General features: G+C 33.2%; 1 protein-coding gene across 1 annotated transcript; it reads right to left on the bottom strand.

Moving 5' to 3' along the window:
- Positions 1–9,855: 9,855 nt before the first annotated feature.
- On the bottom strand, positions 9,856–12,572 carry LOC141250437 (uncharacterized). Its single transcript, XM_073669968.1, has 10 exons — positions 12,541–12,572; positions 12,183–12,221; positions 11,573–11,728; positions 11,268–11,439; positions 11,032–11,181; positions 10,741–10,953; positions 10,535–10,656; positions 10,289–10,452; positions 10,048–10,202; positions 9,856–9,963 (listed from the first exon to the last, which is right to left on the bottom strand). Exons 1-10 carry the CDS (start codon positions 12,570–12,572, stop codon positions 9,856–9,858), a joined length of 1,311 nt encoding a protein of 436 aa, XP_073526069.1.
- Between the last annotated feature and the right edge of the window lie 616 nt (positions 12,573–13,188).

Raw genomic sequence — 13,188 nt, forward strand, 5'->3', positions numbered from 1 at the left:
CTTCCCACCGAACTAAAACCCTAACAGCAATTCAAGGACATATATTCTTAGCTGCGAATGAGAAATTGCAATATTATAAATGCCTAATCGACCATCACGTCCCCCAGATCCAAATGCAATTGTAGCATAATTTAGACGCCATTGATTTTTTTTTCCCGAGCATGTCGTATAAACTAGTGATCTCAGAAAGGAATTCCGGGAAATGATGAACAGATTTGGGGCTTACCTCTCGAATTTCAGCTGCTCGGTTCTTCAAATTCTGATGAGATCATTCAATAAACAGTTCGCGAGATTGAGATTAACGAATGTTGAGATCTGAGTTTAGGATTTGATTCCAGGGTGATTGCAGGATTGGAAAGTTTTGCTGATCGATCGAGAAGCGTAGTAGAGAGTATTGGAAATTTGGTATAGGAAAATAAACTTCTTTTGGGGGTGCGATTGGCATTTAGCAACAGTTTAACAAACTGTCAAAACATTTTCACGGAAAATAATGAAATGTATGACAAATTTAATTAAATATTATATTATGGATTTAGAGTAATTTTATTAGATATAAATATATATTATTTTACTATTTGATCACATTTAAGTACTGTTTCATATATTTTTAATATCATTTTAGTAGGTTTATTTAGGAAAAAAATATTCTATTTTAATTTGTATGAAGACATGTATTAGAGAGAGTAAGTTTATGTACTTGGAACATTTGATTAAAAAAATGCACTTGGAACATTATTATCCAAATAATATATAGAGTAGCAGTTTATAAAATTGTGATTTTCAAAATTTCAAAGTATTTATAAAATTATCACTCATTTTAGTTGTTATTACTTTTTAACATATAGTTCTACATTCATAGATTATGTACCTATATAATAGTCATATTTATACTTTCATATTTCATAATATATAGTCTAATTTCCCATATACTTTCAACAAATATATACAAGCATAAAAAAGTTTATGTACCTCTCTATAATATGGACACGATACCAGATACAACAAGACACAAGGACGACAGGGAAGAGTGTGATGAAGATTATCGATGAGGAGCATGACATGCAATAAGGATGGTCGCCAAAGAGGATGGTAAATGAGAACGAACATGATTAAATGAAGCCTAAAACCATTAATAATTTAACTTGTTGACTGTATCATAAGTATGCCTTGATCCGTGTCTAAGTATGTTTGAATTGTATCCGCAACATGGTGACTACTTTTAAATGTGTCTTGATCATGTCCTAACGTGTCTATATGTGTCAAATATATATATATATATCGGGTGGAAATAATGTTTATGGTGTAAAATGCGAATAAATCTAGTATGTCTATCATTTTAAGAAAATGCAAGCCGGGTGCCCAAAGATGCATGTCAGATGCCAAAAAATGCATGTCAAGAAAAATACAAGCTGGAAGCTAAAAAATGCATGTAAATAAAAATGCATGTCGAAGACCCTTTTATGCATGCTATTTTAACACATTAGCATGCACTTTTTGCACATAAGCACGCATTTTCATTTTTAATTAAAATGCAAGTTTATGTATTGAGAGTGCATGCTTATGCGCGAAAAAATGCACGTTTATGTGCTAAAAGTGCATGTTAATGTGTTAAAATGTATATAAAATATAGATGCATAAAAGGGCACCCGACTTGCATTTTTATTGGGATGCATTTTTGGCATCCGACATGCATTTTTATTGGCATGCATTTTTTTGACCCCCGACGTGCATTTTTGGACCTCCGACATGCATTTTTATTTGTTCTCATTTTACACCATAAGATTTGTTTGCATTTGACACTTTTCCTATGTATATATATATATATTATATATAAATGCTTATTCGATAAATGCTTTTCTAACAATTAACTTGGACTAAATAATAAAAAGAAATTTAAACAAACTAACCATAAATAGGATATTAGTAATCTATCTATATAATATAACTAGCACTTAGGTCCCGTGCAAAGCACGAGGTCAACGATAATAATATCATATGATAACTATAATATAAAGTAATTATTTTGACAATCTTGATACATTAGGGATATCCGGACGTGGCAGAGTCAGACCCTAATTCGTCATTTCGTGACTTGAAGAAGTTTTTTCCACTGATCGACTGGACCTCGATTCAACTTAAATCCGAACGATGTAAACCTGATCTCTTAAAAACATCTTTAAATTGGTTGAGGTACTAATTTAGTATTTTCTTGCTCCCTAACTTGTATATACTTTGTTTTTCTTTTTTTTTCTTTTTAGTTTTTTATTTCTAGATCTAGTATTCCATAGTTTATAGAGTTGATTTATTATTGTAGGAACTGGAATTATATTATAGCCATATATTTTCTATAGAACAATAACGCAATAAAAATACTATATGAATATTATTAGTCTGGTTTTAGTCGAGCTACATGTCGAACGGTCCAATAACCTAACTAATTGAGACCAACAAAATAATTTCTATAAAGAATAATAATACAATAAAAATACTATATGAATATTAGTAGTTTGTTTTTAGTCGAGCTACAAACAGTCCAATAACCCTATCTACGTGAGCCAAGAAAATGATAATTATTTACTTTTTACATATATATAAGAGGGATTATATAAGTAACTAAAAATAATTAATGGTGCATTTAGTGTTTTTCTCGTATGCTAAGTGGTGTAACTAATGACTATTAGAAGAGTCATTTAGTATTTTTTGACACCTCTAAAGTTACTGTGTACTAAAATCTTGTTGCCCATGCGAAGCAGGAGCCTTATATATGTCAATGTTTTAGCATACGTGATGAGGTTAATTTACATTTCATGTAGGTGTAATTCTAATTTATTTTATACAATGTTAAATATGTCTAATGTTAATATTATAAACGTATTTCATACAATGTTTTAGCATATTGATTGTTGTAATTTAACATTTTGTGATTTTCTAATATAAGGAGAGTGACAAGTACAAGCGTTTCAGGAAAAAAGGAGTGGACCCTGAAACAAGTGAAATGTGGGATCAAGTTTTGGCTTCACCTCTGCATCGGGAAGACATTGTGTGTCTCCTTCTGTGGCATCTGAATATCAACCATTATGCCAGCGCACCTCACTGAGGTTTAGAATGAGGTGACCGGACATGAAACTGGCAGCCTTATTGATATGGATCAGAGGCTCATAGATGAGTTTAGTGAAGATACCCAAAACAATATCTGGATTGAGGACAATAATTTTCTTGATCAAGTTCACTACCTTGTTACCGGTGTTAGTTCTAAACCTTCAAGCTGCCCACTTCCTGTTGTGAAAAAGAATTTGACATCTTCCTCAGGTTCTACTAGGCCACGAAAGAAGTCTAAGTCGACTCCTTATATGGAACGATTTGATAGGATGGAAGAAAGAGTAGATACATTTTTGGCATTATGGCAGGAAGAGATCACCAGCTCCTCAGTGATGGGGGACACACCGACTAGATGATGCTATCAACATGATGCCATGTCTGCACTTAAGGACCCAGTGAATGAAGGGTTGGTAGAAGAAGGGTCCGATCTGTGGTGTTTTGCCTTGAGTGAGTTCAAAAAGCAAAATCATGCTTAGCCTTCATGGATGTGGGCAAGAGTCAGATTAGACCCGTATGGTTGCAGTACGAGTACAAAATTCACAACGCACGTTTGGGTTTGAGTTAAAATGTATTTGGTTTGTTGAAATTTTTTGTTTTATTGGGTGTGCTTGTAAGACATTGTATTTGGTTTGTTATACTTTATTGTTTCATTATGGTTGTAAGACAATGTATTTTGTTTATCAGACTTCATTATTCATTTTGTTTAAGTCTAAGAGGTGTTTACCTATTTATTTAATTTGTCAAGTGATTAGGTGATATGAGACCTCCTGTTGATAGTGATCGGGGTAGACATAGACATTTGAAGATGTTGGCAGTTCAATGGCTACAGTTTATGGATGAATTTGCGTGTTTGATGCTTGAACATAAGCAAAAGTTTATGAATAAGGTACCATGCTATACATCATCTTTAACTGGGGTTGAATGGATGAAGGAGGTGATGGAAGGGGAGTCAATTGTAAGGTGCATCCAATCATTTAGGATGGAGCCACATGTATTGAAGCGCCTTTGTGATGAGTTGTTAGATAATCATGGCTTAAAAGCTTCTAAGAACATGTCACTTGTAGAAAATGTTGGTATCTTTCTTAATATTATTGCACAAGGGATGTCAAATAGGGGAGGATTTGAGAGGTTTCAGCGGTCATGAGATACAGTTAGTCGTACTTACCATGAAGTCTTAGATGCATTCACTAGGCGTAAGGGGTTGGAATGGACCTAATCGTGTCTTGATAAGACCGCATGATCCGAAGTTCTTGTCAATACCAAAGCACATTACAAATGACAACTGCTACAAACTGTTCAAGGTAAATCACGACTAATTAGCACAATATATTCAAATATGACTAATAGACTTGTTCTTCCTATCTTAGCACAATACTATTTTTGGTTTATTTCATTACTGATTCACCTTCATTTCATAGATTGAAGCCTTATTTTGATAGGGTGCTAGTAGATGTATTGACGGAACACATATCAATGCTTCCATCCCAATAGATCAACAATTCCATGTAGAGGACGAAACGGCATGTGCACATTCAATGTGATGGTAGTTTGTGATTTTGACATGTACTTCACCTACATTTCATCTGGATAGGAAGGTAGAGCACATGATGCTCGTGTTTTTTGAACATGTTGTTAAAATGCCAGAAATGAACTTCCCCCATTCTCCTAAAGGTATCGTTATTCTGCTTCATACAGTTAAAGTAAATTTAAAATTTTACTAATTAATAGTTGACGTGGTTGAACATATAAGTACTATTTGGTTGATAAGGGTTATCCTGATCGGGATTACTACATGGTTCCTTACAGTGGCGTGAAGTATCACCTCCCTGAATTTCGCACTAAACAACCTAAGACTATGAAGGAAACATTTAACATATGCCACTCGTCACTCCGTAATTGTAGTGAACGATGTTTTGGGGTGCTGAAAAAAGAGATGGAAGATTTTACAGGGTTTGCCTAGTTACAACATATCCACTCAGATTGATATAATCAACTCATGCTTTGCATTGCATAATTGGATATTAGAGCACAAGAAACTTGACAAGTATTTAGAAGATGATGAGTCAAATGATGAAGATTATGATGAGTTTGGGCAACCGATATCGAGCATGACAGAAGAGGGAAACGACAACCTTTGAGATGGAATGAATGCAATCAGAAATGATATTGCTAAAAATATCTCTCAAATGAAGGCGCGGAAATGAACTTAGCTTATAGTTGGTCCTAACTTATAAACTTGCAAATGATCTTTATGATGTAGTTGATCTTTTATTAAAACTGTGATTTTACTTTTGTTAAAACTATGATGTAGTTGATCTTTTGCTGTTGATCTTTAGCTAAAACAATCTGCCTATTTTAGATAACCTATGATCATGTATAAAAAGGTTCTTGTTCTTTGTTGACTATGATGTAGTTGATCTTGTCTTTGACAATTAAATTTGACACTTCCATACAAGAGATTTGGGAAGTAGATTTGATTTTTGGCCAAAGAGAAAGTAAATCCAATACGATAGTTAACAATACTGAGATGTTGAATACATAAGTCTGACTCCTTCCTAGAGAATAGTCTTGACTACATAAGTCTAGCTACCTATTAACAATTGAGAAATAGTCTGGCTACATAACATGTTTTCTGGCCACATAACATATTGTCTTGCTACATAACATGTTTCCTGGATAAAATAAAACCAATATTTTTCTTGCTACATAACATGTTTTCCTATATAGAATAAAACCAATATGATAGTTATCACGTTCCAACAACAGGTTTCCCTACTTTCAGTTTGTCTTCTCCATTGTTCACATTATCCCAGAACAACTCTACATCAAAACATCCAAATTCAGGCATCAACATCCAAAGGGACTATATATGTAGTGAAGATGGTCACCTGTTGTAAGGGACTTCTGAAGTGGGCCACTCAAGCCTGTCCTCCAAGGTCCAACAAAGTCCACAGTCTTGATTCTCCAAATCAATACGCCAACAGTCACAAAAACAACAATGAATGCACTAACTGAACCTGAAATGATGATTGTTATGTGCCTGCTGCTTTTACCCGTTGGTGTAGAAGAATAAGAAGAGTTGGTTGTGAAGGTGGAAGAAGGTGGTGTCGGTAGCGACGGTGGTTGTTCTACTTGTGGCATCAATGATTCAACAAACTCCGAGTTAGATTTAGGTGTTGGTGCTGATGGTGTTCTTGAAGATTTCTGTGATGCTCTGCATGTTCTTGTACACCATGTCTAAACCAAAAACATAGAATCTTAATCATATAGTCAAACAGAACACTCATTTCTTTATCATATCGATACGTTTTAAGGCAAAAAATTTCATAGATTAATGGTTAAATTTATGTAGCTTATTATTATTTTACCCAACAATTGACCTGATCATTGCATTGTGTATTGCTTTGCCATGATCAACAACAAGACAAGATGATTTTATTTCCAAATCTTGTTTAGATCAAATTTATGTAGGTTTTCATTTCTTTTATTGTATTGAAATCAAGTATAGACTTTCCGGCATAACAATGAAGTTAGATGCTTTCAATTTTTTTGTAAGTTCATTACATTTAGCATATTGAGAAGCAACTAGCTTATTATTGTCGATTAAGCACTTTCACAACTAATTTGCCAACTGATTTGCATAAGTAGAAAGACCAACTAAGCACTTGCACAACTGATTTGCATAAGCAGAAAAAGACCAACTAAACACTTGAAAGACCAACTGATTTGTGTAACTTTTTCAACTTCTAAATACGATAGCTTACTCTATTTGATTATTCAAAGGCATCATCTTAAAACCCAATCCAAGAACAACAATCATATTCATCGCTTGAAACGTATAGGCAATGGCAGCAACCAAATTTAACAAGATGAGAGGATTGTGTTAAAAATGATGCTCAGTGAATAACTTCTTAATTAGGGTTCATATAAAACCCAATCCAAAAACCCAACAAGATGTCAAATTGGGGTTGTGAATCACTTACCTCGTTGATGTTTTCGGACAAGAGAAGTGCAGACTGATGAATCGCCAATCTCCAACCACTCGTGAAATGGAACTTAAGAAATCAGAGAGGGGCAAACATGGAAGGGGGAAGTGGAGCCAAAAAGTAATCAGATGGAATTTCTAAACAAGCTAGAAGATGGGAGATAGAAATTTGTGGAGAAATCAGATGAAATTTAGGAAAACTAGATGGAATTTGGAATGTCAGAGATGGATGAAATTTGAGAGAGAAAACGCGTTCGGAATGGAGGTAGATGAACAAGACAAATTTCATCTCTTTCCATATGTTTTCATCTATTTCCATCTTGTTTTTTAGCTTTCCGAGCGGAGCCGGGTTAGATCAATTCCGTCTTTATAGAGTAGTCTTATAACAAAGCATATTCCATCAGTGTTAGTGAATTAAGATTAATAAATATAAGTAAATAAATTTTTTTTTCTAAAATTTTAAATTTATTTGAACTATGTAAAGTAAGAAAATGAAAACACAATAATTTAGTAAAACAAATGAATTTGTATAAGACCACATTTTATTATTTAAAATTACACTCACATTTATATTAACTAGTACCACATAGAAAAACATACGAGATATATATATAATAGTTTTATGCTACAAGTATCATAGGCGGGAGATTTAAATTGAAAAAAATAAAATGGATGGATTAACAACAGATGATGAAGAGGTTTATACGTTTGCTTACTTGAACAATATCAGAATTTCAGGTTCCCAATCACCGGCTCAACCATATATCAATCTTCATGACTGTACGAGGAGACAAGGTTTGTCACATGCTCACAACACAGCATGGAAGACATGTCATGCGAGGACCGCATAATTTATGATAACAACATTGGTCATATGGTTTTGATTCCTCGAATGCTAATGTCACCACCAGACAATTCATGCCCCTTCAAGTTTAACCGAGCACAATTTATGTTAAGTGTTTGTTTTGCTATGTTAATAAAGAAGAGTGAATGTCAATCTGGGGCAACTGTTGATTTGTATCGTACACGTCCTGTTTTAACTCATGGTTAGTTACATGTTGCGTCATCGGGAGTTACCAAAAAGAAGAAATTGAATATTTTGTGATAAAGACAATAAAAAGGTTTGACGGTACTACTATTGTAGTCTACAATAAAGTCTTTAATAATTTATAGAGCATTTCTCATTGTATTACTGAAAATGCTTGTTATTTTGTGCTATGTTCTAACATTCATCCCCTTTAATATTTATAATTTTGTTATGCATGTTTTCGTAGTATTTAGTCAATGTTCAATGTAAATTAGCCGTGGAAACTATAGAATTTCTTTCACCAATGTTTTACATCACTCACTTCAAATACTTATGTAACAAACTCTAAACTCATATGTTTTGTCCTTTATATATATTTAATATTTAATATATATTTTTAAAGAATTAACTCACGTGTGAATTAATATAATTCATATTGTTAAACAATTGCACACATGCGATAATAAATGTATGATAATAAAAAAGATCTGATAATATCTAAACAAATCTCGTGCAGGACATGGTATTACACTAGTATAATATACTAAAGCAATATAAAAATAGTCTATGTGTATGTCTCAGCTTTTCATTGATTTAGATACTTGTCATTTATTTTTGAACTATAGCCACATGACATCCAATTCGGCAGACGTGTGACATGAATTATACACATTTCCTTTACTATTATATTATTGGAATACTATGATTTAATAAAAGAAAACAATATAATATAAAAAAACTTTTACTCTATATAAGAGAAAGAAATAGAACCAACATTATCTTTTATATTTGATTGTAATAATATAATATAAAAAAAATTAAGAAATGACTAAAAAAAATACACAGAATCACAATTACAAGGAAATTATTAGACAAAATCATTATTTATTATTTACGAAAAAATAATTAGTTATATTATGACTTAGTATAATATATATTTATTAATATTATTTATTTTCATATATTTAAAAATTACAATATATTTATAATTATTTTATTTTAAATATAAAAATATTGGATAAATCGCGTGTGAGTTAAACCTGAGAAGCACGGACACGCCTAGGAGAGAGCAATGTCCGTGTCCGACACATGTAGGACACATTGACACACTTAGACATGCCTAGACACGCTTGGACACATCTCGGACATGATCAAGACACGGTCAACAAAACCGAACACACCTCGGACACATCATGGACACACCCGGACACATCTTGTAACAATTTACCTTGATCTTTTCTTATATTATTTCCCACTTTTTGTTCCATATATCACCGATATGTAGCCTCTTAACACCATCAATTTACTAAAAATCATCCAACCTCTTTATTCGACTTGATTTACCTAATTTTGGTTAGATATGTTATGTGAATACTATAAAATCCATCATGACGACGTGATTTAATGTTACAAGCATCCTCCGTGCAATTACATAAAATTCATTAATAATAAGTTTTTTACTATTATTCATTTTTATACAATTAAATATTATATTTTAAATAATGTATTTATAAAAATATATAATTTATTATGCCGTGTCCTGCCGCGTCCTAATTTTTATATTTTAAATTTGTCGTGTCCCCGTGTCTGTGCAACATGGAATTAAACTATTTAAAACTAATAGAGCACAGGGTCTTGGTTTCTATCACTATAAACAAATATGTCAACATAATGCAAGGAGGCCTTTATTTGTATCAACCTTAGCAAATTGTTTCAGTAGCTTACAACATTAAACTTAAATATGTTAAGCAGATGAAGCAGCCTTTCTTGTTATTTGTTGTTTGGATGTGCTTTCAAAGATCTTATCTGCATTCCCAACCTCAAATCCGTCTCGTCGATGGAACTCCTTCACCTTTAATGTTTCATATAAAATTGGCAAAAATGTAAACACCAACATTTGAATGATCCAAAGTTGGTATGTTTGATTAGCTCATACCTCTTCTTCAGCTAAGTTCGCGTGTTGAGGAAGGACTAATCGCTCAGCAAACTCTATATAACAGCAAGGAACAGATTCTGTTACACCATCTGAAAACTCATAAGTGATTGAATCTGCTACTGTTGAGCTTTGAAGCAGTAGACCATCTGGGCTTGCTGTTAACCGAAAAACATGAACATCTTAGGCCAAGTGTTGAATTAACTTGCAAGACTTAACATTATCTTTGGTAAGAAAGACCAACCCTTAAGAACTCCTCCTTCAGAGTTGAGCTTGTAACCTTTCTCTTCAACAAACTGATTAAGATCATTGATTCGCTTCATATGAGGTTCAAGCTGATGAACAGAGATAGTAGCATGGTTCAATGCATATCCATTGACTAGTGTCCATGCAGCATACTCACTTTCCCTGTTCATCAATCAGAAATTTGGTAATTGGCCTTGTTTACATTTAACACTTGATATGTACAGCCAGACACACCCTTACAAACCTAGCCAGTTGTTGAAAATCAGAGTAAGAGGGTTTCTCCCATGTCAAAGAACCAAGAGCACTAGCCAGAGCTGCATGCTTGTATCCACATCCAGAGATTTCAGTGTACTTTCTAATGATTTCCTACAAGCAATAGGTTTTAGTATTACCTGAATTGATTCATGCCAAACAGAAACTCAATCTATTCAAAAAAAATGCTGAACAGACCTGAGCTTCATCACTCATTTGATCAACAAGAAGCTCTGAAACAAAAACCCTAGGAAGAGGACCATTAACACCATCACCATCAGCAATTGAAGCATCTGGTGGTGCAAACCAGAAGGCTTTGAGTTTCTTAGCTGGAAAACTCAACTCATCCTTTTTGGTATAACCAAAATCAAGGAAGATTTGGGCAATGGAGTCAATTCCATGACTATTCACCTGCAACGTTGAGTTCAATACAAACTAGGGTTACTTCTATCCAAATAGTTCAGATTTGAAGAGAAAACGAGTTAATACCCCAAAAGTACGAAAGGCGAAATGATCATAGCAGATTTTCTCATTTCCAGCTGAATGAACTAGATCAAGGATACCCTTAGCAGTCGGATTTCTATTCAGATACACACTCTCCATGTTCTTCAACACACTTCTGAAGAATGATTCCTTTCCCTGAGGAAAGAACAAAAACAACAAACCTGAGATTAAAAGAAACTGGTCGATTGCAACTTATTTCAGCTAAAAAATCGGAAACCTACCTGAAACGAAGACGAAGAGTGTTGAAATCGACTTTCGGCCATGGAAAGGGAAGCGTAGCAAGAGCGGCGATTGAGATTAGGAGAAGACGAATTAAGATTCCACGAAACTCCGTTTCTCGATCTGACCTGAAGATCGAAGGAAGCGCATTTACTGAAGGAGGTGAAACCTTGTCTGAACGAAGAAAGTGAAGGGTTTTTGTTGATGGTGGAAGAAATCATGGAGGTGACTGAACTTTTAATTCTCGAAGCTGATCGCATGAGCTAGAAATTGGCGAATCAGAAGGAAAATTTGTGTTTGAATTAACTTATTAAGTTGGCGAAGATCAATTTGGGGAAGATGAAGACGGAACTTTACTGTGATTGATCGTCTTTGCACAAAACTGTAAGGGATTGGATTGAGGAAGAATCCGTTTGTATGTATCTGAATTTGTAAGAAGATTTTTGCGTGAGATGTTTGAATGCTGACGTGGGAAGATAACAATAAGATCAAAGAAAAATATAATCTGCATGAGTGCAGGTTTCGATTATAATAGAAACTGTTGACGTGGAGGTATTGATGCGAGCTATTTTTTTTTTTTGGACTTATGAATTATATTAAAATAAAGAATGAATTATAATAAACGGTACAACGAATACTATTTTTCCTAATATCTTAGACCACTATTATTCATGTCCACAAATCTTCACACCGTTCTCACCTTTTTAATATATTATTAATTTTTTTATTCAACTTTTTAATCAACCCAACTACAACAATAAAAATCACATTTATCCATGACCTTTAATGTGACCATCAATTCAATATATTTTTATTTTTCACTTTCTTATAATTATAATATAACTACAATATAACAATTCAATATAATAATTATATTAAACATAAAATCTGAAAATTCATTTAAAAAATTATAATACCAATTTAACATTACATTAATGAAGTTCAACCATGAACAACTAAAAACAAATATTACAATACTTGGAAATTGATTCAACAAACACAACAAACACATAATTTGAAAAGTGGACACGTGTACCCCATCTTCAGGAATTCTGATTTTTTTAATGATTTTTATTTATTAAGTTTGAAGATAATGTACAACATAAAGCTTATCCAAAAATAATATATTTTTGTCCAATGAAAAAGGAACACATGTACCCCATCTTTAGGAATTTTGATTTTTTAAAATGATTTTTATTTATTAAGTTTGAAGATAATGTACAAGATAAAGCTTATCAGAAAATAATATATTTCCGTCCAATGAAACACGTGTACCTCATCTTTAATATTAGATTTGTTTCATACATTATGCAGTCTAGTTGAGTATTTTATAATAATAAAATTGAGAATAAAATAACCCGTTTGGATCTATTTGGCTAAAATAAATAATAAATGGACAAATAAAAGTAGATTTTCTAAATGTGTCAAATGAATCAATATTGGTCTCATTTAATAGAAAATTTATTTTTATAAATTTTGGTATATATTTTAATTTGCAATATTTATAGAATTTAAATAAATAAAAAAATTAAATCTTGTCTTGAAAAAGAAAAAAAAACTGGCCAATGGGGAGGGGACAAGTGCCCCCACCAACCCACCAGCTGGTCGCTGGTGGGTATTTGGGCGAGTGGTGGACCCCACGCCACCACAAACATACCCACCACTACCGATAATGATGGTCTTATAAAATTAATCAAATGAAAAGGAGAAGGCAAAGGAGGTTAACAATTTCACTAGAGGAAGACTATAATTTATAAGTTTGCTTAAAAGCTGAATCTCTAACTGCGAATCTTTTTTTGGGTGAGAAAAGGAGAGTTGCGCTCTCAGAGATAAATTAAAACCGGTCAAGGAAACAAGACCATGAGCAAACAATCAGCCATCAATATCTTTACACAAAAAGGCCTGACACCCGTCCGGCGGATC

This window comes from Phyllobates terribilis, unplaced genomic scaffold (assembly GCF_046119375.1).
Source record: "Phyllobates terribilis strain yellow unplaced genomic scaffold, ASM4611937v1 Scaffold_5696__1_contigs__length_49810, whole genome shotgun sequence".
In the NCBI taxonomy this organism is placed as follows: domain Eukaryota; kingdom Metazoa; phylum Chordata; class Amphibia; order Anura; family Dendrobatidae; genus Phyllobates; species Phyllobates terribilis.

Bases quoted from the DNA above. Each gene is read 5' to 3' on its own strand.
- LOC141250437 (XM_073669968.1), bottom strand. From the start codon at position 12,572: ATGTATGAAACAAATCTAATATTAAAGATGAG. The intron at 11,182-11,267 runs GTAGGTTTCCGA...TTCTTTCCTCAG, and splicing joins ACTCTTCGTCTTCGTTTCAG to GGAAAGGAATCATTCTTCAG. The intron at 10,203-10,288 runs GTTGGTCTTTCT...TTCGGTTAACAG, and splicing joins TGAAGGAGGAGTTCTTAAGG to CAAGCCCAGATGGTCTACTG.